Below are 23,823 nucleotides of genomic sequence, written 5' to 3' on the forward strand. Positions count from 1 at the left end.
CTAGATGACGTAACGCAGTCAAATGAGTGATCAGTAGAATATTGCGTCACCAATCTTGTGACGTCACGTATTACTACGCACATATTTGTGACGTCATAGATATGTGGACACATTCCACGAAGTTTAGTTTCATGATTTGTGGCAAATGAAATTGCATTTTTTTTAAATTATAAAGTAAGAATGACATTGTATGATGAAAAGGTTACCACACTCGTGTGTTTTGGGATGGTTAATATCCTGCATCATGAATAAACACTATATGTATTTAGCTCGCCAAGGCTCGCTAAATACAATGTTTATTCCTAATGCAGGATATTAACCATCCCAAAACACACTCGCGTGATAACCTATATATATAAACGGCAAATGTTAATGGTATGATATGCCTTCTGAAATACATTAGAAATGGAATTAAACATGTAGTATTTATGGTGTATACTCAACAACATAATAATATAATATCACTCGTTATAAATAAGCTTGACACATAAACCTTAGAGTCAACATTGTATTGTCAAGTGGCTCTAGCCTTTATGTGGTTGGTACAAATCCATTTCATACCCGGCGTTATATCTACCCTTGTCTATAGACACGTTGCTGTACTGCCCAGCGTCCATGTAGTGGTGATCCTTGTCACTGTCAGCTCGAGGCAAACCACGCCTAGTCAGGAGCAATACGCACAGACCCACTCCAGCCACTGCGGCCACGCACCCGCACACAATGGACGCTATGATGGCCGGTTTCATAGCATGATGCTCTTCAGATGTTGGGGCTGTTGCGCTAGGAAGTCCTCCAGACGTTGAGGCTGTTGCGCCAGGAAGACCTCCAGATGTTGAGGTTGTTGCGCCAGGAAGACGTCCAGATGTTGAGGCTGTTGAGCCCGGAAGACCTCCAGAGGTTGAGACTGTTGAGCCAGGAAGCCCTCCAGACGATGAGGCTGTTGAGCCCGGAAGACCTCCAGATGCTGAGGCCGTTGAACCGTGAAGCTCTCCAGATGTTGAAGCTGTTGGGCCAGGAAACCCTCCAGACGTTGAGTCCGTTGAGTCAGGAAGCTCTCCAGATGTTGAAGATGTTGAACCGGGAAGCTCTCCAGACGTTGAAGCTGTTGAACCGGGAAGCTCTCCAGATGTTGAAGATGTTGAGCCAGGAAGCCCTCCAGACGTTGAGTCCGTTGAGTCAGGAAGCTCTCCAGATGTTGAAGATGTTGAACCGGGAAGCTCTCCAGACGTTGAAGCTGTTGAACCGGGAAGCTCTCCAGACGTTGAAGATGTTGAACCGGGAAGCTCTCCAGACGTTGAGGCCGTTGAACCGGGAAGCTCTCCAGACGTTGAAGATGTTGAGCCAAGAAGCCCTCCAGACGTTGAGGCCGTTGAGGCCGTTGAGCCAGGAAACCCTCCAGATGCTGAGGCTGTTGAGCCCGGAAACGTTTTAGACGTGGAGGCTATAAAGCCTGGAAGCCCTTTAGACGTGGGGGATGATGTGTAATCCGGAAGTTGGGTGGACACAGATCTTCCTGTGGATGTGTCAGCTGTAGACACAGATGTCACAGTAGTTGGTTCTCTGCTTCTGACTATCGATGTAGTCACATCTTTGCTAACGACGGAGATAGCAGCTTTTGTAGGTGGCGCTGTGTCTTTGTTTATACTCGTAGAAATCTTGCTTGCAGATATTACGCTCTCAGTTGCTCCTGAATATATGAAGACAGGCGTGCTGACGAAGTCGGATATCCCCGATGGGCCCGTCACAGTCAACACGACGTCCCTGGAACAACGTGACGCAGGAATAAGAGGTAGGTACATATGCAGCAGCTACAGATCACAAACAAACAGGATGGCTGAACTGGGCTTAATAACTTCAGTTTCAGGATAGCATACATCAGGTCGATGTCATAGGGGACCTTAAGTGGCACGGGTGTGAAGCTGGCAAGCCGAGGAGTACAAGCAGTAAGCACGGCCAAAGATCATAGGATTCTGGTAAAAGTAAGGCATGAAACTAATCACAACGAATCGAAACGAATTTATGTCGATATAAATATAGGTAAATGTAGTCGATGTCCAGCTGGCTACTAACCCTGCGGTAGATGGCGCTGCCATATTGGCTGTAACGGTCACAGTCCCTGTGTAGGTGTGGCCTTTCGGTATGGTGAAGACGTTGGGCTTCACGACAGGATTCATAACCTAAGAGCAATGGTAGATGTTTGTCACCAAGGAACATTTAAGCAATGGAAAATATGTGTCCGGCAGAATATTTGTTCAAACTGCAAACGATTTACCGATATTAGGAGAACAAAATTCGGAAGTGTATTAGTGATCAAAACTCTGCTCCAGATGTAAAAACGAAGTGCCAACTACAACATAATAGCAGAGGTTTGTTAACTGAATAAATCATGGTAGTACAAATCATTAGCCAAATTAAGCCACCTCGTGTCATGTCTGTATTTCAATGGTAGGTATTCTATTATTTATTTCCACTGACAGACTAGGGTGCTTTGGTTTGACACGTTGAGCAGGACGCTTCATCGCCTGGCGCTGTCGGTTACTGACCATCTGCAGTTACACATTGAAGAGAAACTTATTTAGATGTCTGGCGTCCGTATGGGGATCTTGTATACACACCGTGTTTATTGATGTAACTCTGACACTGAACGGTCCAGTAGCCCCGTGATTGGTCACAACAAAGGGAAGGCGTACACAGTCCGTGGCCACGGTTGACGACTCCCCTGTAGAAGTAGACGTCACAAATAACGTCATTAATGCAGTAATGGTGATGACGATGCTTCAAACCCCAGGTATGTTGATGATCCAATATCGTTCAATAACCACTTCGCTTCCACGCTACTAACCGAATTGGGAATATGGTAGACCAGTGAGAGCGCCCCTTCTGTTTCGAATCTATGCTTTGGGTTTCGTTGTGACGAAATATTCGACACAAGTTCATATAACAAGAGGCATGACCAACACACTTTCCCGTTATTTCAAGCTTTATGTTTTGTGAGGACATGTGGAGGACACAAACGCACAGTTGACTTAACTTCTGACAGTGGTTTCCCATGGGTTTGGAAAGGGATTTGTCATATTTCTTTATTACCATCATTATTATTATTTACAGTTCAGTGTCCCAGACTCTTCTATACACCCAGACAGAAATGCTGCCGAACCTACCTAGAACCTTATCGAGAATGTGACGAGACGCGGGGACCTTCCCAGTGCCAGTCAACAGAATGTGACGAGACGCGGGGACCTTCCCAGTGCCACTCAACAGAATGTGACGGGACGCGGGGACCTTCCCAGTGCCAGTCAACAGAATTGGAGGAACCAAACCCGAGGCACCGAGAATAACGGGGAGGAGGAAAACGTGGCATTTGTAAGAAACAACATTGTCACAAGGGACAGAAAATTCAATCACAATTCACTGGATTTACCAAAAGCTACAAGGTTTGCTGCTTTTATATGTCTTCTGCTGTTTTCGAGCCTGTTCTAAGGAATTATCATTATCATTCTTCACGGCGACCTCCATGTATGCTGTCAAGATCGCATGGCGAAGGCAGTAATATAAGGATCGAGCCAGGCCACCATGTCGGTTATGATGCTGTGTTTGTGCCGACTGAGGGCATCCACTGACAAGGTGTTGGACACTGGACAGTCTCATAATCTACATTTCACATTTACACTTTTATGCAAAATCATACACTGACGGTTCTAATATCATCACTATTAATTGTTTGTTATTACTAAGCGACAGTGATTTGTTTAAGAATAGGTTAAGTGCATGATTCACATAGAGACTCGGTGAACAGCACGGCGCTCTTACAGAGACCAGTTTAACACCGTGACAACTTTAAAGACCAGTTTAACATCGTGACAACTTAATAACCAGTTTAACATCGTGACAACTTAAGACCAGTTTAACATCGTGACAACTTAAGACCAGTTAAACACCGTGACAACTTTAAAGACCAGTTTAACATCGTGACAACTTAAAGACCAGTTTAACATCGTGACAACTTTAAAGACCAGTTTAACATCGTGACAACTTAAAGACCAGTTAAACACCGTGACAACTTTAAAGACCAGTTTAACATCGTGACAACTTAAAGACCAGTTTAACATCGTGACAACTTTAAAGACCAGTTTAACATCGTGACAACTTAACAACCAGTTTAACATCGTGACAACTTAAGACCAGTTAAACACCGTGACAACTTTAAAGACCAGTTTAACATCGTGACAACTTAACAACCAGTTTAACATCGTGACAACTTAAGACCAGTTAAACACCGTGACAACTTTAAAGACCAGTTTAACATCGTGACAACTTAAAAACCAGTTTAACATCGTGACAACTTAAGACCAGTTTAACATCGTGACAACTTAAGACCAGTTAAACACCGTGACAACTTTAAAGACCAGTTTAACATCGTGACAACTTAAAGACCAGTTTAACATCGTGACAACTTTAAAGACCAGTTTAACATCGTGACAACTTAACAACCAGTTTAACACCGTGACAACTTAAAGACCAGTTTAACACCGTGACAACTTTAAAGACCAGTTAAACACCGTGACAACTTAAGACCAGTTTAACACCGTGACAACTTAAAGACCAGTTTAACATCGTGACAACTTAAAGACCAGTTTAACATCGTGAAAGATAAGGTGAACAGTACCCGTGAAGATACGGGTTAGAATTGGTCTTCAGTAACCCATGCTTGTCTTAACAGGCGACAAACGGGATCGGGTGGTCATGTTCGCTGACTTGGTTGACACATGTCATCGTATCCAGATTGCGTAGAACGATGTACATGGCGTTGATTACTGGATAGTCTGGTCCAGACTCAAATGTTTACAGACCGCCGCCATATAGCTGGAATATTGTTGAGAGCGGCGTTTAAGAACAAACCAACCAACCAGGTGAACAGAGTGACTATTTTAAAGATGAATAATATGTATATGTATGCCTCGATGGCTCGCCTTTCATCAACCTGGTTACCTGCCGTCATGTTGAAGGTGACCGTGAACTCTGATTCCGGAGATACAGCCGCCTGTAGTACCCGTGTGAACCTGTGTCCATGGAGATCTGATCCTGATATTCCGAGTCTCAAATCCTGTGGGTTGAATACAGTAAACAAATCATAAACATGACACGTGTTACGTAACCAAGTGTAATAATAATCATGTACATCATCAACATCTCAGACAGCGAGGTGGGTTTATCGATGTGTCAGCCTTTGTAAACGTGTACAATTTCGTAACACCAAGAATAAGAATAGTGAACTCATGATAATGTGTCACAGCTGATCAGATCCACTTGGCTGATCTCACCAAGGGCATATAATCAACAATCAGTATTTTAGTTTCAGAAAATGTACATCATTGCCACACAAAAACTAAATGAGCTTAGTGCACGTACCTGTGATGGCAGGGTAATTACTGCCTTATAGAGGGCACCCCTTCGCCCCACATGTGTCAGAACTGCAGATTTGATGACGTCACCATTCAGTGTATACAACGTCACACTCGTGATATTCTGTGTTTTGTCAGCACCATTAACTTCTATTGCCAGAGTTAGATTTGTCCCTGAAGACAGACAAATGTGAAAATGTTGTTCACCAACACCATCTTGTCATGCGGAAAATATACCTCAATAACATGATTCAAATGCTCACGATACAGAACCGTGACGACCACGCACCTGCAGGGGGATTTCCGGGGACAGAAATGTCGTAGCCTGTGACTGGATTCACCTTCATGAACTGGGACTGAAAACTGACGTCACTGTTCCCTTTGACGATGACGTCATATTGCAGCTTGTCGCTGAAGCGAAGTGTCCAGTTACCTAAGCGAAAGAGAGTTGGATTAGATGCGCCAATGGGCACGAGTGACATATAACAATGATACTTTGGGCTTTCCTCCCAGAATAATCAGACACACAGGTTAGAACATGTTGATACTCACACTTTAATGTGTTGTGAAGATATTTCACTGTCCTACCTGGGTTGGGCTTGACTATCTTGTACACAAGTGCCCCAGCACTGTCTACAGCCAGTTTGTCGTTTGTTACCGTCACTCCTGGAACAGAAGATTGCGCCATAGTTTCAGTGACTGAACTCCCCACTTGAGTAACTTGACAGAAACACCAACGTGAACATAACCTTTCATAATAATGTCCACTTTCCCTGCATACACACTGCCATCATCAACATGCAGCTGCCCAGAAGATTAGGAAATATCTGGTGAATTGTTGACTGGCCAGCGTTAAACATTTGGTGCGTTGTCATTGACCAATGATACCCTCTATCCAGAGAGCCAAAACACTGACCTGTAGAATCTGAGAGTTGGATGGCTGACTTGGTGACGTGACCCGTGACCTCCACAAGAATCAACGTAAGGGCAGAGTCCACGCTGAAAGTCACGTCACGTGAAGTTGCAGCGTTTACATGGGTCACCATGACTACCACAGGCGATGCCTGAAAGGGGCAAATAATGAATATTAATTCAGCAGACTTGGCTTTTCTTGTAGCAAATGCACTTGGTTAAGCCGTCCTTTCTGGAATTCCAAAGCACAATACGTTGCCCACATCCATTCTTTCCCCTTCCTTGAACTGTGATGTAAGGGTATGGACTGCAGGTGTCCTCCTGCTGCCATGTTGGAGGTATGTTCCACATCTGTCACGTTACCGTCAATCTTAAATCTTCTACTTCTCATATTTATCTACACACCACGCAGAACGGTTTCAACCACTCACATCTACACACTCACCAGAGATGTTATACTGGTGGCTTGGTCTACAAATATTGGGTTACCGTCAACTTTAGATCTCCCTCCTCGTCCAAATCCCACCTACAAATCCACCAGAGCTGCTTAAGCCACTGTAATACTGGAGGCTTGGTCTACATCTGTCTTGGTATCATCAACCTTACATTCTCTCCTCCTCCTCCCAATTTCATCTCCACACCCCAATTCCATCTCCACACCCACCAGAGCTGCTTCAGCCACTGTAATACTGGAGGCGTGGTCTACATCTGTCTTGGTATCATCAACCTTACATTCTCTCCTCCTCCCCCAAATTCCATCTCCACACCCACCAGAGCTGCTTCAGCCACTGTAATCCTGGAGGCGTGGTCTACATCTGTCTTGGTATCATCAACCTTACATTCTCTCCTCCTCCTCCAAATACCATCTCCACACCCACCAGAGCTGCTTCAGCCACTGTAATACTGGAGGCGTGGTCTACATCTGTCTTGGTATCATCAACCTTACATTCTCTCCTCCTCCTCCCTCCTCCCAGAGCCACCAGCTGTCTATACATCTTCTCCTCACACCCACCAGAGCTGCTTCAGCCACTGTAATACTGAGGCGTGGTCTATCTCTGTCTTGGTATCATCAACCTTACATTCTCTCCTCCTCCCCCAATACCATCTACACACCCACCCACCAGAGCTGCTTCAGCCACTGTAATACTGGAGGCGTGGTCTACATCTGTCTTGGTATCATCAACCTTACATTCTCTCCTCCTCCCCCAATTACCATCTCCACACACCCACCAGAGCTGCTTCAGCCACTGTAATACTGGAGGCGTGGTCTACATCTGTCTTGGTATCATCAACCTTACATTCTCTCCTCCTCCTCCCAATACCATCTACAAACCCACCAGAGCTGCTTCAGCCACTGTAATACTGGAGGCGTGGTCTACATCTGTCTTGGTATCATCAACCTTACATTCTCTACCTCCTCTTGGTATCCCCATTCTCTCCTCCTCCTCCCAATTCCATCTCCCACACCCACCAGAGTGCTACTTCAGCCACTGTAATACTGGAGGCGTGGTCTATGTCTGTCTCTGGTATCATCAACCTTTACATTCTCTCCTCCTCCCTCCCAATACCATCTCCACACCCACCAGTCTACTTCAGCCACTGTAATACCCAATTCCATTCTCTCCTCCTCCTCCCCTCATCTACAAACTCCACCAGAGCTGCTTCAGCCTCTACACACCCACCAGCATTCTCTCCTCCCTCCTCCCAATTCCATCTACACACCCACCAGCTGCTTCAGCCACTGTAATACTGGAGGCGTGGTCTATGTCTGTCTTGGTATCATCAACCTTACATTCTCTCCTCCTCCTCCCAATACCATCTACACACCCACCAGAGCTGCTTCAGCCACTGTAATACTGGAGGCGTGGTCTATGTCTGTCTTGGTATCATCAACCTTCACACTTTACTCTCCTCCTTCTCCCAATTCCATCTACACACCCACCAGAGCTGCTTCAGCCACTGTAATACTGGAGGCGTGGTCTACATCTGTCTTGGTATCATCAACCTTACATTCTCTCCTCCTTCTCCCAATCCTCCCATCTCTACACACCCACCAGAGCTGCTTCAGCCACTGTAATACTGGAGGCGTGGTCTACATCTGTCTTGGTATCATCAACCTTACATTCTCTCCTCCTCCTCCCAATTCCATCTCCACACCCACCAGAGCTGCTTCAGCCACTGTAATACTGGAGGCGTGGTCTACATCTGTCTTGGTATCATCAACCTTACATTCTCTCCTCCTCCTCCCAATACCATCTCCACACCCACCAGAGCTGCTTCAGCCACTGTAATACTGGAGGTGTGGTCTACATCTGTCTTGGTATCATCAACCTTACATTCTCTCCTCCTCCTCCCAATCCCATCTACAAACCCACCAGAGCTGCTTCAGCCACTGTAATCCTGGAGGCGTGGTCTACATCTGTCTTGGTATCATCAACCTTACATTCTCTCCTCCTCCCCCCAATACCATCTCCACACCCACCAGAGCTGCTTCAGCCACTGTAATACTGGAGGCGTGGTCTACATCTGTCTTGGTATCATCAACCTTATATTCCCTCCTCCCAATACCATCTACAAACCCACCAGAGTTACTTCAGCCACTGTAATACTGGAGGCGTGGTCTACATCTGTCTTGGTATCATCAACCTTATATTCCCTCCTCCCAATACCATCTACAAACCCACCAGAGTTACTTCAGCCACTGTAATACTGGAGGCGTGGTCTACATCTGTCTTGGTATCATCAACCTTACATTCTCTCCTCCTTCTCCCAATACCATTAACAAACCCACCAGAGCTGCTTCAGCCACTGTAATACTGGAGGCGTGGTCTACATCAGTTTTGGTATCATCAACCTTACATTCTCTCCTCCTCCTAATCCCATCTACAAACCCACCAGAGTTACTTCAGCCACTGTAATACTGGAGGCGTGGTCTACATCTGTCTTGGTATCATCAACCTTACATTCCCTCCTCCCAATACCATCTACAAACCCACCAGAGTTACTTCAGCCACTGTAATACTGGAGGCGTGGTCTACATCTGTCTTGGTATCATCAACCTTACATTCTCTCCTCCTCCTCCCAATACCATCTCCACACCCACCAGAGCTGCTTCAGCCACTGTAATACTGGAGGCGTGGTCTACATCTGTCTTGGTATCATCAACCTTACATTCTCTCCTCCTCCCAATACCATCTCCACACCCACCAGAGCTGCTTCAGCCACTGTAATACTGGAGGCGTGGTCTACATCTGTCTTGGTATCATCAACCTTACATTTCCCCTCCTCCCAATACCATCTACAAACCCACCAGAGTTACTTCAGCCACTGTAATACTGGAGGCGTGGTCTACATCTGTCTTGGTATCATCAACCTTACATTCTCTCCTCCTCCTCCCAATACCATCTCCACACCCACCAGAGCTGCTTCAGCCACTGTAATACTGGAGGCGTGGTCTACATCTGTCTTGGTATCATCAACCTTACATTCTCTCCTCCTCCTCCCAATACCATCTACAAACCCACCAGAGCTGCTTCAGCCACTGTAATACTGGAGGCGTGGTCTACATCTGTCTTGTTGCTGCCAATCACAGATCCACCACTCAGAGCTGCTAGGTGAGAGTATATATCAAGACCTGGAAAGATAGTTAAGGATACGGCAATCAATAACGAACCAAAGTAGCCATGTTGTGGAAAGAGTAAAAGCCCAAATTTTCCATTCAAAGTTTATCTTTCTTGGGATGAACGTGGCCATGGAATGGTCGCAAAACAGTTTCCAGAAAACAAAAATGACCTCAACAATAAAGTTGGATATCATCGTAATAGCGAGTGTGTGTATAAGAAGAACTGCACAACTTAATTTGTAAAAGTTCGTATTTTGTTCATGAAGCTTTTGTCAATATTCCAGCAACATCACAGCGGGGAACACCAGAACCTGGCTTTCCCTCGTGTGCCCATGTGGAAATGAAACCCATGCTTTCAGGTTTTTGGACCCGACGCTCTAATCACTTGGCTGCCCAGCCGTCCCTATACCAGCACCAACTATGGATTTCCTGACGACACTGGAAGGCTCACTAATAAATATAGTCGAAGCCGTTTACCTGAGCTCCGGTGATACCTTCTGGTTCCTGGATAAATGTTTGGTCGCCTAAACAGTAGGTATATTGCCCGTGTTCTGCTCGGACTGCTCGGCACAGTCCTCCTGCCGTTGCGCTCTAAGATGGAAACGGGAAGATCAGAAAGTTTCCAGTTGAATTTTGTGAATCCGAAATAAACAAACACCAATAAAAACTCCGTGATTAAAAATGAATATCAGTTACAAATCACGACACCATGGCAACGTTGTCTTCTGTTGAACCTTTTTAGTCTTCCTGGATTTCACTTTTTTAATTTGGGCATAATTTTGTTTTATGTGTTTCACGTAGCCACCAATTTCTGAACATGGGTCGGTCGGTCGGGGAAAATATTTTCAAAAAACTTAATAAAGAGAAAATTATCTGAATGATGTTCTTGATTTTCATTTATTGTAATTCTTATTACAATTTCTCGCGTTCTTTGACTTGTGGAAGCGACTGATTAAAAGATAAACATTTTATATGACGAGGCGGTCCGTTTTAGGTTCGAGTCGGCGGTGTTGGAATGAAAAAATGGAATGAAATGCTGCCCTTTTAAGCAACTTTGAAGATTAGTTCGTAATTACAATCTTTTCTTGCCTATTATATGTTGAGAATATATACATTTGTATGCCTTTCAAAGGAATTTAACTAAATGTTGTTGTTTTTCTGCCACACGTCTGTGTAACTGTGATCTCCATAATATATTAGAAAGCGATTGAACGACAAAATAGAAAGAGCACTCAAACAAACGTCCAGTTTTTAATTACTGAGTAATATATATACAGCAATTGTACTCACCTCTATTAACATCATGTTGTTTGTTTTGTAACGTGTGTGAGATGTCAGCGGGATGACCATGGTGTTTGAAGTCAGCGTGTGTCACGGACACACAAAGTCCCTGTACAACACAACACACCAACACCACACCCGTAATCGCCACCGCCATATTGGATTTGACAGTATGCGTGGGGATCGTGCGCATGTTTTCGTCAGGCATTCCTGAACTAGAGGAAAATTGTCATATTTGCTCAGCAACAGTTATTCTTGTAATCTCAGCAAGTGTAATCTAATAATAATAGTCCATATATATGTAACGCGCACATATCCACGCTCTTAAGCATGCTCTTGGCGCTTCATCAAAATACATACATAATATATACAGAGTTCAGAAAACTACAATGAATAGGTGCATAATGCATATACAATTAAGGCTATTGATGATAATATTGAGCAAAGAGGTAAGTTTTGAGATTTGATTTATAAGAATCCAGAGTTTCAGAGTGTTTGAGGTCAACAGGGAACGAGTTCCACAAGACAGGGGAAGAGTAGGAGAAAGTTCTGTAGCCAAAGGTTTTAAGTTTGTAGTTAGACACTGTGAGAAGATTTTGCAGCTGTGAGCAAAGTACACGGTCTGGACTGAAGGGGTTGATCAGGCCCCGATTTCTCGAAACAAACTTAAGTTTTTACTCAAAGTACAAACTGAGTTTGAGATTTTGACTCAATTGAGTTTTCTCAAATTTGAGTGAAAACTCAGACTTAAGTTTGTTTCAAGAAATCGGGGCCAGGTCTACAATGTCAGGTGGAGTCTGGCCGTGAAGGGACTTGTATGTGAGGCAGAGTGTCTTGAATTGAACCCTGGCTCTCACAGGTAACCAGTGGAGCTGCTTTAGAACTGGGAGTAATGTGGCTGTGTTGAGAAGTGCGGCTGACAATGTGGGCGGCTGTATTTTGGACTTTTTGTAGTCTGTCAAGTGGGGTGTCAGGGAGGCCATTATAGAGACTGTTGCAGTAATCTAGTCTGCTGAGAATGAGAGCACGGACAAGGGAATGAGCTGATTCTGTGATGATGAGAGCACGGATACTGCCAATCACTCTAAGATGAGAGTAGCATCTCACTCTCCTGGAAAGAAGCGAGGTCAGTCAGCCATTGAACTGTGAGTCAAACTCTGAAACAGTATGTTCACCTATGTCTATGTCTAATCCTGTTGATCTTTTCCGAGAAAAAATCATTAAAAGAATCCCCTAGGTCAGTGGAAGAGTCAGAAAAAGGAAGTCTGTTTTCTATTTTCTTTCCAAGAAGATTATTATTTATGAATTTATATGAGTTCTTTAGTTGATCACTAATGTTCTGTAGTTGCTGAAGACAATAATCCTTCTTACATCTCCGGATCACATTTGTAGCGGCAGTCCAAGCCTCTCTGTATAACTGCCTGTGAATCTCAAGGCGATGCTTCCGCCATTGACGTTCGGCTTTCCGACGGTTGCACTTGGCTTCATGAACGTCATGACTATACCAAGGAGTATTTGTCCAAACCCTGACCTCTTTCACTTTAGCAGGAGCATGTTTGTCAAGGAGTTCAGAGAGTGTAAGGAGTGTCAAGGAGTGTCGTGTGACAGAGCTGGGCATGCTCATCTACATCAGAAGGCGGATCGCACAACAATGTAGAACTCTTAAGGTCTGAACGAAACTGATGTTGGTCTATAGATTTCAGATTTCTGCAAGTAACAAACAGTTCCACTTTTTGGGGTCTGAGCACATTTAGTGTCACAAACACTAGGTAGTGGTCAGACATCTGTCTGTCCTCAACAGTCACTCTGTTAACAATTTCACAGGCATCAAGGGATACAATCCAATCCAGGATATTCCCAGAAGTATGCGTTGGGTGAATGACATGTTGCTGAGTCCATATGAATGAAGGAGATGTAACAATTTCTTTACAAAAGGCTTATCCGGTTCGTTATAATGAACATTGAAGTCTCCAAGAAACAGCGTCCTCTTACTAGCATGAGAAACAAACAGAGTCGAGAGTTCGTCATTAAAAAAGAGTGTTTGAGAGACATTTTTCAGAGAGGGCGGTGGACGGTATACACATACTATGCGAAACACGTGTTTGTCAGCTGCAATGCAGATATCAAGATTTTTGAATTACTTTGGAACAACCGTTGATTTGGATCCAGGTAGAGAGACGGTCAAGGAGTTTCTATAGATGATGGCGATGCCTTCTCCTCTTGAATGCAATCTGGGAGTGTGCAGCAATGAATATGATGGTGGTGTCATCTCTGCTATCTTTGCCTCATCACCTTTGTTTTGTAACCAGGTTTCAGTTATAATAAGAGCATCAAGGTCATTTTCTATTTATTAGATCCATGATATCAGTTGTCTTGTTTCCTTATGATCTTGCATTTATAACACAAACTTTCAGGTAAGGTATCAGTGGTTTTGGATGAACTATTTTCAGGTTTTATGATTGACAGCATTAAATGTTTTCTCATTTTGTTCTGTTGTCTCTAACCGACTCTCAGGTGCGTCGTTGGTGTGGTTCAAGTTGAAGCTGGTCATCCTCACTGGGAATGACTCATTGTCAGACAAGGTGGAGTTGCAATTAGTTTCTGACAGTTGGACGGACCGTGGGCATGGAGCTCGTGTCGTTTATCTCATGACGTCACAAGGACGCATGCGTCCCACACAATTGAGACAATCCTTGTAGCCGAATATGGAACCATAAACATACTTGATAGAAACGTCCAACGAGCAACCTAGGGGCAATTTGTGTTGCATCAACCAATATCATACAGTCATATAAGTAATAACCCATTAAGCAGGAGGTGAGCTACTGAACATCTTGAACACGTACACGGTCCTGTACTTCACCAGCGTTTGCTGTCGACACACTGGACTGACGGTTAATCACTGAATATATACACACAGAACTTAATAAAGCACCCCTGTATTTTTGGTTTTCAACACGTACATAAAACGTCTCGTGGAGACCACGATGGAAAAACATGAGTTTGTCTGACACGTATGATCCTTTGATTCATTAAAAACGACAAAATGATTGGAATCTATTGATTTTTTATGATAATAATTGCTCATTAGAAAAAAACACTGATTTTCATTAAAAAAAACATGTCTGTAGAAGTATATAGACCCGGCATGTTTAATGTTAACATTCAAAATTCTCCTCCTCATACCCCGTCAGCCTCCTGATCCTCTGAAGAGGAAGCCTACGCCATTCCTAGTATAAAGTAGCTTCCATGTGGGTCAGGTTCTGTACAGGAGGATCAAACATTTGTTGCACACGACGACCAAACTAAGTTCTTTGTATATATATATTTTTGATAGTAACAAATAAACCCATATCAATTGAAAAGGAGCACCAGTGAGTTGGGAGATCCTGAACCTGGGGAAATCAAAACTTGCGTCATTCAGGGCTTTATCATTGCAGGAAGGGCTAGGCACTAGGGGAAAATATTGTGGTTCAGTGTGACAGGCTATTGACACACATGATATATTGAAAACAAAAATATGTTCAAGGAATCAAGGAGTCTGCACAGCTGACATAACCCGATCTTAATGTGGGCTTGTGTACAGACTCCAGGGCATAAGTCAGTTTTGAGTTAAGCAACGTTATGTTAAGCAAAAACAGTCCATGTTATAGTCAGGACCGAGACCAGTCCAGGAAATACAGATGTTCTGAGAACGTCCCCAATCCAATGAGCTACACGAGAAACATCCGCTGTCACGATTTATTCACACAGTTACAGAAGGTACAGTCACATAGTTCACTTACGCCACTCTTGACGACACAGGCGCCGGAAACGTCGAGGGGTTGATGACCTCAACCGTGGGCAATAGCACTCAGGCAGTTGTAAAACTAAACTACTGGACGAGTCTCTTGCCTTACAATTGTTGTCACATTATTTATAAAAGTGAGGGATATGTGACGAAGACGCATGAAGTGAGTGAGTGAATATGGTTTTACGCCGCTTTTAGCAATATCCCAGCAATATCGCGGCGGGGGACACCGGAAATGGGCTTCACACATTGTACCCATGTGGGGATTCGAACCCGGGTCTTCGACGTGACGAGCGAACGCTATGACCATTAGGCTACCCGACCGCCCCATTTATGTGAACTTATGGTAGCGCTACAGTCTTTCGTGAGAGATTGTGTCGCGGACATTTTCTATGTTGTGTATTTTTCTATATAATCTTAAAGTATGTTACACACCGGTGATTTACATTACCCTAAATGTTACTCAGATGTTAGGGTGGGTTCAATCAAATTGATGTTGCTGTTATATACAATTGAACATATCAGTAAAGGAATACGGAAACTGAGGTAATATTGGTTTCTTCTCCCTTGGATATTACGTAATTCTTAATTCAAGTCTCCTTCCCTGGGCCGGAGGTTCGGACACTCGGTCAGACTTTCGATATGATGGCCAGAGCGGCTGTGACCATGATAACAAACACCGCAGGTGCACCTACTGTGCCACTATTCCCTGGGTCGGGTCTGGTGACTGGTGTAGTGGTGACGAGCACTGTGTCAAACTGAGTGAAGCCTGACGGACCGGTCACAGTGACCTGGATGTTCCTGAAACAAAGGGGGAGATAACTCAAGATAAACGGGCGACCCGAAACAAGTCGAGTTATGTCTCACGTTGGCATGTTTTATTTGGGGGTTTCTAGGAAGGTGAGAGAGGTAACTATGCAATTTGATGTTTTCCTCATACACCACGGTCACGGGATGCAATAGTAGTGTCGGCTTCCCAAACCGCACTCGTCTGTCACACCCGTTCTTGTATGCCTTCAGGTGTGTCGCCTGACGTGAGCTACCACGAGTACTTCAGATGTTTGTATACAGCATGTTCTTTCATTATCCGAGACTGTATTTGCATCTTTTCGGCGTTGTCACTTTTAGTAACCAAGGAATCAGTCCATGGCCTTGGAGCAAAAGGGAAGCCATCATGTGCTCACATCACTGACAGTCATGTGCATGTGGAAACATGTCATGCGCATGTGCAGTAGCCTGGTGGACATACAATCAACACATTGCTTCACGGAAGTGTGAGTGGCAAACATTATGTCCGATGCAACTCCCTATTTTGAATCACTGGATTGTCTGGTCCAGAATCGATTATTTACAGACAGCCGTCATGTAGCTGGAATATTGCTGAGTACGGCGTAAATCTAAACTCACCCATAACTCACTCACCCTATTTTGACTTGTACCATACGTTCCCGATTATTTCAGGTGAACAGTTGACTGGCCTCAATATATATATATATATATATATGACGGGTGCCACTGATGGGAAAGGATACGCTCACCTTTTCGCGAAAGCCTGCTACATGGCATTTGTGGCGTCATTCCATTGTCTGCTCGCTCCATTATATTTCAGGAATGGAGCGATGTGTACCAGTTTCAAATGTAAGACCTTGATAGTTTGTACTCTTTGCATTACGTTTACAAATACTTTGAATGTAATTTAAGTATGGTAATAGCCTCGTAACTCTACATGGAGAGTTATTAGGACATTACCCTCTACGTATCATCATTATTTGATAGTAATTCATAAACACATGCTCTGACGTCGTTTTTCACAGTGTCAATCACTGGATTGTCTGGTCCAGACTCGACGGTTTACAGACCGCGTCGTACAGCTGTACTACTGCTGAATGCGCCGTCATACAAACACATATTCATGGTGTGGTCACAATTGTATAATCGACTCTGCTTACAGTAGAGATTTCTCACGGATGTGGAAAGGGTTTTTGCGTTTCTGTTCAATGTCAGATCACCGTAGGGTTGTGCATTTCATGTGTTATACAAAGGCTTATTTCATTAGCTATCACGCCTCACAATTACGCATAGTCACACAGCAGCATGTGTTCGTCAGTGGACGATTGGGGTAAGTAGAAGTTATATATTGGAGTGGAAGTCTCATACCTCCACAGTCACAATTATACAATGATATATATATCACCATATTACTTGGTGATTTGACAGTGTAGCGACACTTGACATTGTTCTAGAGGTGACACGTTGTGATTTGGAATATATATTTTGAGACCGAGAGGAGAGACGGTTGGTTGTGCGCTAGAGGCGGCATTACCAACCCTGCTGTTTCAGTAGACGTAGTGGTGGTCACAGTGACGTTGCTGGTGTAGGAGTCGTTTTTGTTGATGCTGAAGACAGCGGGGGAGGTACTGGCATGCAAAGTCTGGAAAGAAAAACTGTAATCAACCGTCCTTCCTGAAGTCTTTTAAGATAACGGGGTGGGTCTGGTACCTCGGAAAGTAGGGTAGCGGGGTGGAACGGGTACTAGAGAACTACGGTAGCAGGGTTTAGGGTGTTAGCAAATAAAGATGATGATGATGATGATGGGTTTGATACTAGGGTAAGTCGATACTCTAGTTGATTGGGCCGGGGACTAGGGTAAATAAGGTACCAGGTTGAATCGAGTACTAGGGTAAAAAGGGTACCAGGTTGGGTCAGATACTAGGGTTAATAAGGTACCAGGTTGGGTCGGGTGATAAGGTAAACAAGGTACCAGGTTCAATCGTGTCCTAGGGTAAATAAGGTACCAGGTTGGGTCGGGTACTAGGGTAAATATGGTAAATAAGGTACAGGCAGGTCGGTTACTAGGGTAAATATGGTACCAGGTAGGGTCGGGTACAAGGGTAAATAGGGTACCACGTTGGGTCGGATACTAGGGTAAATAAGGTACCAGGTTGAATCGGGTACTAGGGTAAATAGGGTACCAAATTGAATCGGCTACTAGGGTAAATAAGGTACCAAGTTAAAACGGGTCCTAGGGTAAATAAGGTACCAGGTTGGGTCGGGTAATAAGGTAAACAAGGTACCAGGTTCAATCGGGTCCTAGGGCAAATAAGGTACCAGGTAGGTCGGGTACTAGGATAAATAAGGTACAGGTTGGGTCGGATACTAGGGTAAATAAGGTACCAGGTTGGGTCGGGTACTAGGGTAAATAGGGTACCACGTTGGGTCGGATACTAGGGTAAATAAGGTACAGGTTGGGTAGGGAACTAGGGTAAATAAGGTACCAGGTTGCGTCGGGTACTAAGGTAAATAAGCCACAAGGTTGGGTGGAGTACTAGGGTAAATAAGGTACCAGGTTGGGTCGGGTACTAGGGAAATAAGGTACCAGATTGGGTGGGGTACTAGGATAAATAAGGTACCAGGTTGGGTCGGGTACTAGGGAAATAAGGTACCAGATTGGGTGGGGTACTAGGATAAATAAGGTCCCAGGTTGGGTCGAGTACTAGGGAAATAAGGTACCAGATTGGGTGGGGTACTAGGGAAATAAGGTACCAGATTGGGTGGGGTACTAGGATAAATAAGGTCCCAGGTTGGGTCGAGTACTAGAGTAAATAAGGTACCAGGTAGGTCGGGTACTAGGATAAATAAGGTACAGGTTGGGTCGGATACTAGGGTAAATAAGGTACCAAGTTGGGTCGGGTACTAGGGTAAATAAGGTACCACGTTGGGTCGGATACTAGGGTAAATAAGGTACAGGTTGGGTAGGAAACTAGGGTAAATAAGGTACCAGGTTGCGTCGGGTACTAAGGTAAATAAGGTACCAGGTTGGGTGGAGTACTAGTGTAAATAAGGTACCAGGTTGGCTGGGGTACTAGGGTAAATACGGTACCAGGTTGGGTGGGGTACTAGGGTAAATAAGGTACCAGGTTGGGTGGAGTACTAGGGTAAATAAGGTACCAGGTTGGCTGGGGTACTAGGGTAAATACGGTACCAGGTTGGCTGGGGTACTAGGGTAAATAAGGTACCAGGTTGGGTCGGGTACTAGGGTAAATAAGGTACCAGGTTGGCTGGGGTACTAGGGTAAATAAGGTACCAGGTTGGCTGGGGTAATAGGGTTAATACGGTACCAGGTTGGCTGGGGTACTAGGGTAAATAAGGTACCAGGTTGGCTGGGGTACTAGGGTAAATACGGTACCAGGTTGGGTCGGGTACTAGGGTTAATACGGTACCAGGTTGGCTGGGGTACTAGGGTAAATAAGGTACCAGGTTGGCTGGGGTACTAGGGTAAATACGGTACCAGGTTGGGTCGGGTACTAGGGTAAATACGGTACCAGGTTGGGTCGTGTACTAGGGTTAATACGGTACCAGGTTGGCTGGGGTACTAGGGTAAATACGGTACCCGGTTGGGTGGGGTACTAGGGTAAATACGGTACCAGGTTGGGTCGGGTACTAGGGTAAATACGGTACCAGGTTGGGTCGGGTACTAGGGTTAATACGGTACCAGGTTGGGTCGGGTACTAGGGTAAATACGGTACCAGGTTGGGTCGGGTAATAGGGTGAGTAAGGTCACCACCATGTTAGAAGGTTTCTAGGACGTCTTCGTTACAGAGGATACAGACTGAATATTTTCACGGTCATTGCTCCTCAACAAAGCAAATATTTGTCTGAAAATAAAATCATGCCCGATGTTTGTGACGACGAGTCTCACCGTGCTCTCTGATGTCACCGTGATGGTGAAGTTGCCAGACTCGCCGTGGTTGACGACAGTATAGGGTAGGATCAACGCCCGGCCAGGATGAATGATACCTACATACACAATAAAGAACTGGGGTCTGACTCATCAGTCTGTAAATACCACCAAGATTAGCATGACAACACTATATAGTTGAAAATTTCACTTCGACGTTCAATCTGTAATTGATCAGTTTTGCTGATAATAAAAAAATTGTGAAGCAAAACACGTCCCCGACGTCCGGTTTCCTATTGCACGAAAACATTAAACAAATTCTATATTTTAACATAAATATTTTCAATTTTGAACTAAATTAATAATGCCGTAAATTCCCTGGAAACAGACACGAGGTCTTGAAGGTATGGAAAAACGATTGGGTGATTATTAGTTACACTTGGTATGTGTAGGAATTAGAAACCAAAAACATAACTTCTACTTAACTAGCGGATAGTGAACTTCAGGGACTGGAAACAAACACCTATTATGTAGCAGTGACGTTCAGTCTTACCTTCTGTGTCGTGGAAGGTGACGGAGATTTCCGTCTCAGGGCTGACAGCAGTGCCGGAGACGCGAGTCAAGGGAGACCCGTGGTTGTCTTCACCTGTTATGCCGATACGGATAGCCTGTGGAACCAGTTGGAGAGGTGGTGTCAGCTGTCACGGGGGAAGGGGGCGGGGCACAGACAGGTGTTACAGTGGATGTGACAAACATGTGTTACAGTAGATGTCACAGACAGGTGTTACAGTTGATGTGACAAACAGGTGTTACAGTGGATGTGACAGCCATGTGTTACAGTGGGTGTTACGGTGTGAGAGACAGGTGTTACAGTGGATGTGACAGACAGGTATTACAGTGGGTATTACGGTGTGAGAGACGGGTGTTACAGTGGATGTGTCAGACAGATGTTACAGTGGGTGTTACACAGTGTGGGAGACAGGTGTTACAGTGGGTGTTACACAGTGTGGGAGACAGGTGTTACAGCGGGTGTTACACAGTGTGGGAGACAGGTGTTACAGCGGGTGTTACACAGTGTGGGAGACAGGTGTTACAGTGGGTGTTACAAAGTGTGGGAGACAGGTGTTACAGCGGGTGTTACACAGTGAGAAAGACAGGTGTTACAGTGGGTGTTACACAGTGTGGGAGACAGGTGTTACACAGAGTGACAGACAGGTGTTACGGCGGGTGTTACACAGTGTGGGAGACAGGTGTTACAGCGGGTGTTACACAGTGAGAAAGACAGTTGTTACAGTGGGTGTTACACAGTGTGGGAGACAGGTGTTACAGCGGGTGTTACACAGTGAGAAAGACAGGTGTTACACAGAATGACAGACAGGTGTTACGGCGGGTGTTACAGTGTGAGAGACAGGTGTTACAGTGGGTGTTACACAGTGATGGAGACAGGTGTTACAGCGGGTGTTACACAGTGAGAAAGACAGGTGTTACAGTGGGTGTTACACAGAGTGACAGACAGGTGTTACGGTGGGTGTTACAGTGTGAGAGACAGGTGTTACAGTGGCTGTTACACAGTGAGAAAGACAGGTGTTACAGTGGATGTTACATAGTGAGAAAGACAGGTGTTACAGTGGGTGTTACACAGTGATGGAGACAGGTGTTACAGTGGATGTTACACAGTGAGAAAGACAGGTGTTACAGTGGGTGTTACACAGTGAGAAAGACAGGTGTTACAGTGGATGTTACACAGTGAGAAAGACGGGTGTTACAGTGGGTGTTACGCAGTGATGGAGACAGGTGTTACAGTGGGTGTTACACAGTGATGGAGACAGGTGTTACAGTGGGTGTTACACAGTGATGGAGACAGGTGTTACGGTGGGTGTTACAGTGTGAGAGACAGGTGTTACAGTGGCTGTTACACAATGAGAAAGACAGGTGTTACAGTGGGTGTTACACAGTGATGGAGACAGGTGTTACAGTGGATGTAACAGGATTTGACATGGCAAGATGACGTCACTGAACGAATTACTCGTAACATTTTGCACATTGGACACAGTTACACTTATATTAACCTACCTTTTCAAATGAGAAACACGATTGAAATACACGTTACAGGAGCTGGGTACACGTACCTGTGCTGGCAGGATCATTGCTGCCTTATAGAGGGCGCCCCTTCGTCCCACATGTGTCAGAACTGCAGATTTGATGACGTCACCATTCAGTGTATACAACGTCACACTCGTGATATTCTGTGTTTTGTCGGCACCATTAACTTCTATTGCCAGGGTTAGATTTGTCCCTGAAGGCAGAGAAATGTGAAGACGTTGTTCACCAACACCATCTTGTCATGCGGAAAATATACCTCGATAACATGATTCAAATGTTCACGATACAGAACCGTGACGACCACGCACCTGCAGGAGGATTTCCGGGGACAGAGATGTCGTAACCTGTGACTGGATTCACCTTCACGAACTGAGACTGAAAACTGACGTCACTGTTCCCTTTGACGATGACGTCATATTGCAGCTTGTCGCTGAAGTGAAGTGTCCAGTTACCTAAGCGAAAGAGAGTTGGATTAGATGCGTCAATGGGCACAGATGGTTGGGGGTGCGCACCCTCTTAAAGTTTATTAAATGACCATTGAAACTCTCAAGAAAATGGGTGAAACTGAATTGTGCACACCCCCACCCCGACCCCCCTTTCGGAACTGAACACTGCTTCTCTCTCAAAATGCTGTATCTGCCCCTGAGTGATGTTACTGACATTCTGTTTTAAAACAGCTTAAAACCAAACTCACTCTCTCACTTGTGAATATGTGATATTTCACTGTCCTACCTGGGGTGGGCTTGACTATCTTGTACACAAGTGCCCCTGCACTGTCGACAGCCAGTGTATCTATAGCCACTCCTGAAAGAAGGAAATAGCGCCATAGTTTTAGTAAGTCATATTTCACCTCCATCCAAGACAACTCGCAGAATCACCACCGTGAACGTGATGCCACGGTCCCCATTGCGAAGCACTCTTTACTCTTTACTTATGATCAGCTACATACACATTCCTTATGTGATGTGCTACTGAAAGTATGTTGCGCTTTGATTTTGTATACTGTTTACATACGAAGGTATACAATTAACATGAGGAACTGTTAGCATCTTTAGGCCTTTTTGGAACGTGTATGTGATTGATTCGACGTACAGATGTTATACAGAATCAAGATAATTGGGTCATGTTGATGTAGTCAAAACACTGACCTGTAGGGTCTGAGAGTTCGATGGATGACTTGGTGACGTGACCCGTGACCTCCACAAGAATCAATGTAAGGGCAGAGTCCACGCTGAAAGTCACGTCACGTGAAGTTGCAGCGTTTACATGGGTCACCATGACTGTTACAGGCGACGTCTTGACAGGAAAATAATATTGAGTATATTTGCATTTATGTGCAGAACATTTATATTGTCTTGTATTCTAGAGCACAGTGTACACTGTTGCTGATCTGACATCGTTGTAGCGCAACGTCAGAACTGATAGGTGTACTTGACCATACATGCGATTCAAGGGGCATGGCCTACATACGTCATTCCAATCATCTCTCTCGAATATTTCTCCTAGAACTCTTTAAGCCCACTATGATCATGGATGCATGCTCTTTATCGATAACCGTCAATGTTGAAACCCCTCCTCCTCACATCACCATCTCCACACCCACCAGAGCTGCTTCAGCAGCTGTGGTACTTGAGGCGTGGTTGATATCATGTTACCGTCAATCTTAAGTCCTCTCCGTCTGCAATCCCCATCTACGCACCCACCAGAGCAAGTTTAGCTACTGTAATACTGGTCGCTGGGTCTAGATCTAGGTTACCGTCAACTTTAAACCTCCCTCCTCCTCCCAATCACATCTACACACCCACCAGAGCTGCTTCAGCCACTGTCATACTGGAGGCGTGGTCTACATCTGTCTTGGTATCATCAACTTTACATTCTCTCCTCCTCCTCCCAATACCATCTACACACCCACCAGAGCTGCTTCAGCCACTGTAATACTGGAGGCGTGGTCTACATCTGTCTTGGTATCATCAACCTTACATTCTCTCCTCCTCCTCCCAATACCATCTCCACACCCACCAGAGCTGCTTCAGCC

The 23,823-nt window shown here is 44.8% G+C and overlaps 1 protein-coding gene across 5 annotated transcripts in view; it reads right to left on the reverse strand.

Annotated features, from left to right (window-relative positions):
* Positions 1-289: 289 nt before the first annotated feature.
* LOC124289637 (serine-rich adhesin for platelets-like) overlaps positions 290-23,823 on the reverse strand; it is a 28,990-nt gene continuing 5,456 nt past the window's right edge. For 2 of the 5 annotated variants that reach the window (XM_046726245.1, XM_046726243.1), the window contains exons 3-10: positions 22,937-23,084; positions 22,521-22,592; positions 22,097-22,240; positions 21,815-21,981; positions 4,990-5,104; positions 2,616-2,719; positions 2,071-2,177; positions 290-1,761 (exon numbers count right to left, since the gene is read on the reverse strand). In XM_046726245.1, the coding sequence (XP_046582201.1) occupies positions 525-1,761; positions 2,071-2,177; positions 2,616-2,719; positions 4,990-5,104; positions 21,815-21,981; positions 22,097-22,240; positions 22,521-22,592; positions 22,937-23,066 (2,076 nt within the window). In that variant the 5' untranslated portion in view covers positions 23,067-23,084 and the 3' untranslated portion in view covers positions 290-524. Of the gene's footprint in view, positions 1,762-2,070; positions 2,178-2,615; positions 2,720-4,989; positions 5,105-5,409; positions 5,577-5,691; positions 5,836-5,990; positions 6,069-6,318; positions 6,467-9,838; positions 9,949-10,413; positions 10,528-11,226; positions 11,394-14,944; positions 15,809-17,334; positions 17,439-19,706; positions 19,805-20,238; positions 20,354-21,814; positions 21,982-22,096; positions 22,241-22,520; positions 22,593-22,936; positions 23,085-23,593; positions 23,705-23,823 lie in introns of those variants that run through there. The other 3 variants (XM_046726242.1, XM_046726244.1, XM_046726246.1) reach the window with 3 other exon arrangements.

The sequence above is a fragment of the Haliotis rubra genome, unplaced genomic scaffold (genome assembly GCF_003918875.1).
Source record: "Haliotis rubra isolate DU_JTF1 unplaced genomic scaffold, ASM391887v1 Scf445, whole genome shotgun sequence".
Lineage (NCBI taxonomy): Eukaryota > Metazoa > Mollusca > Gastropoda > Lepetellida > Haliotidae > Haliotis > Haliotis rubra.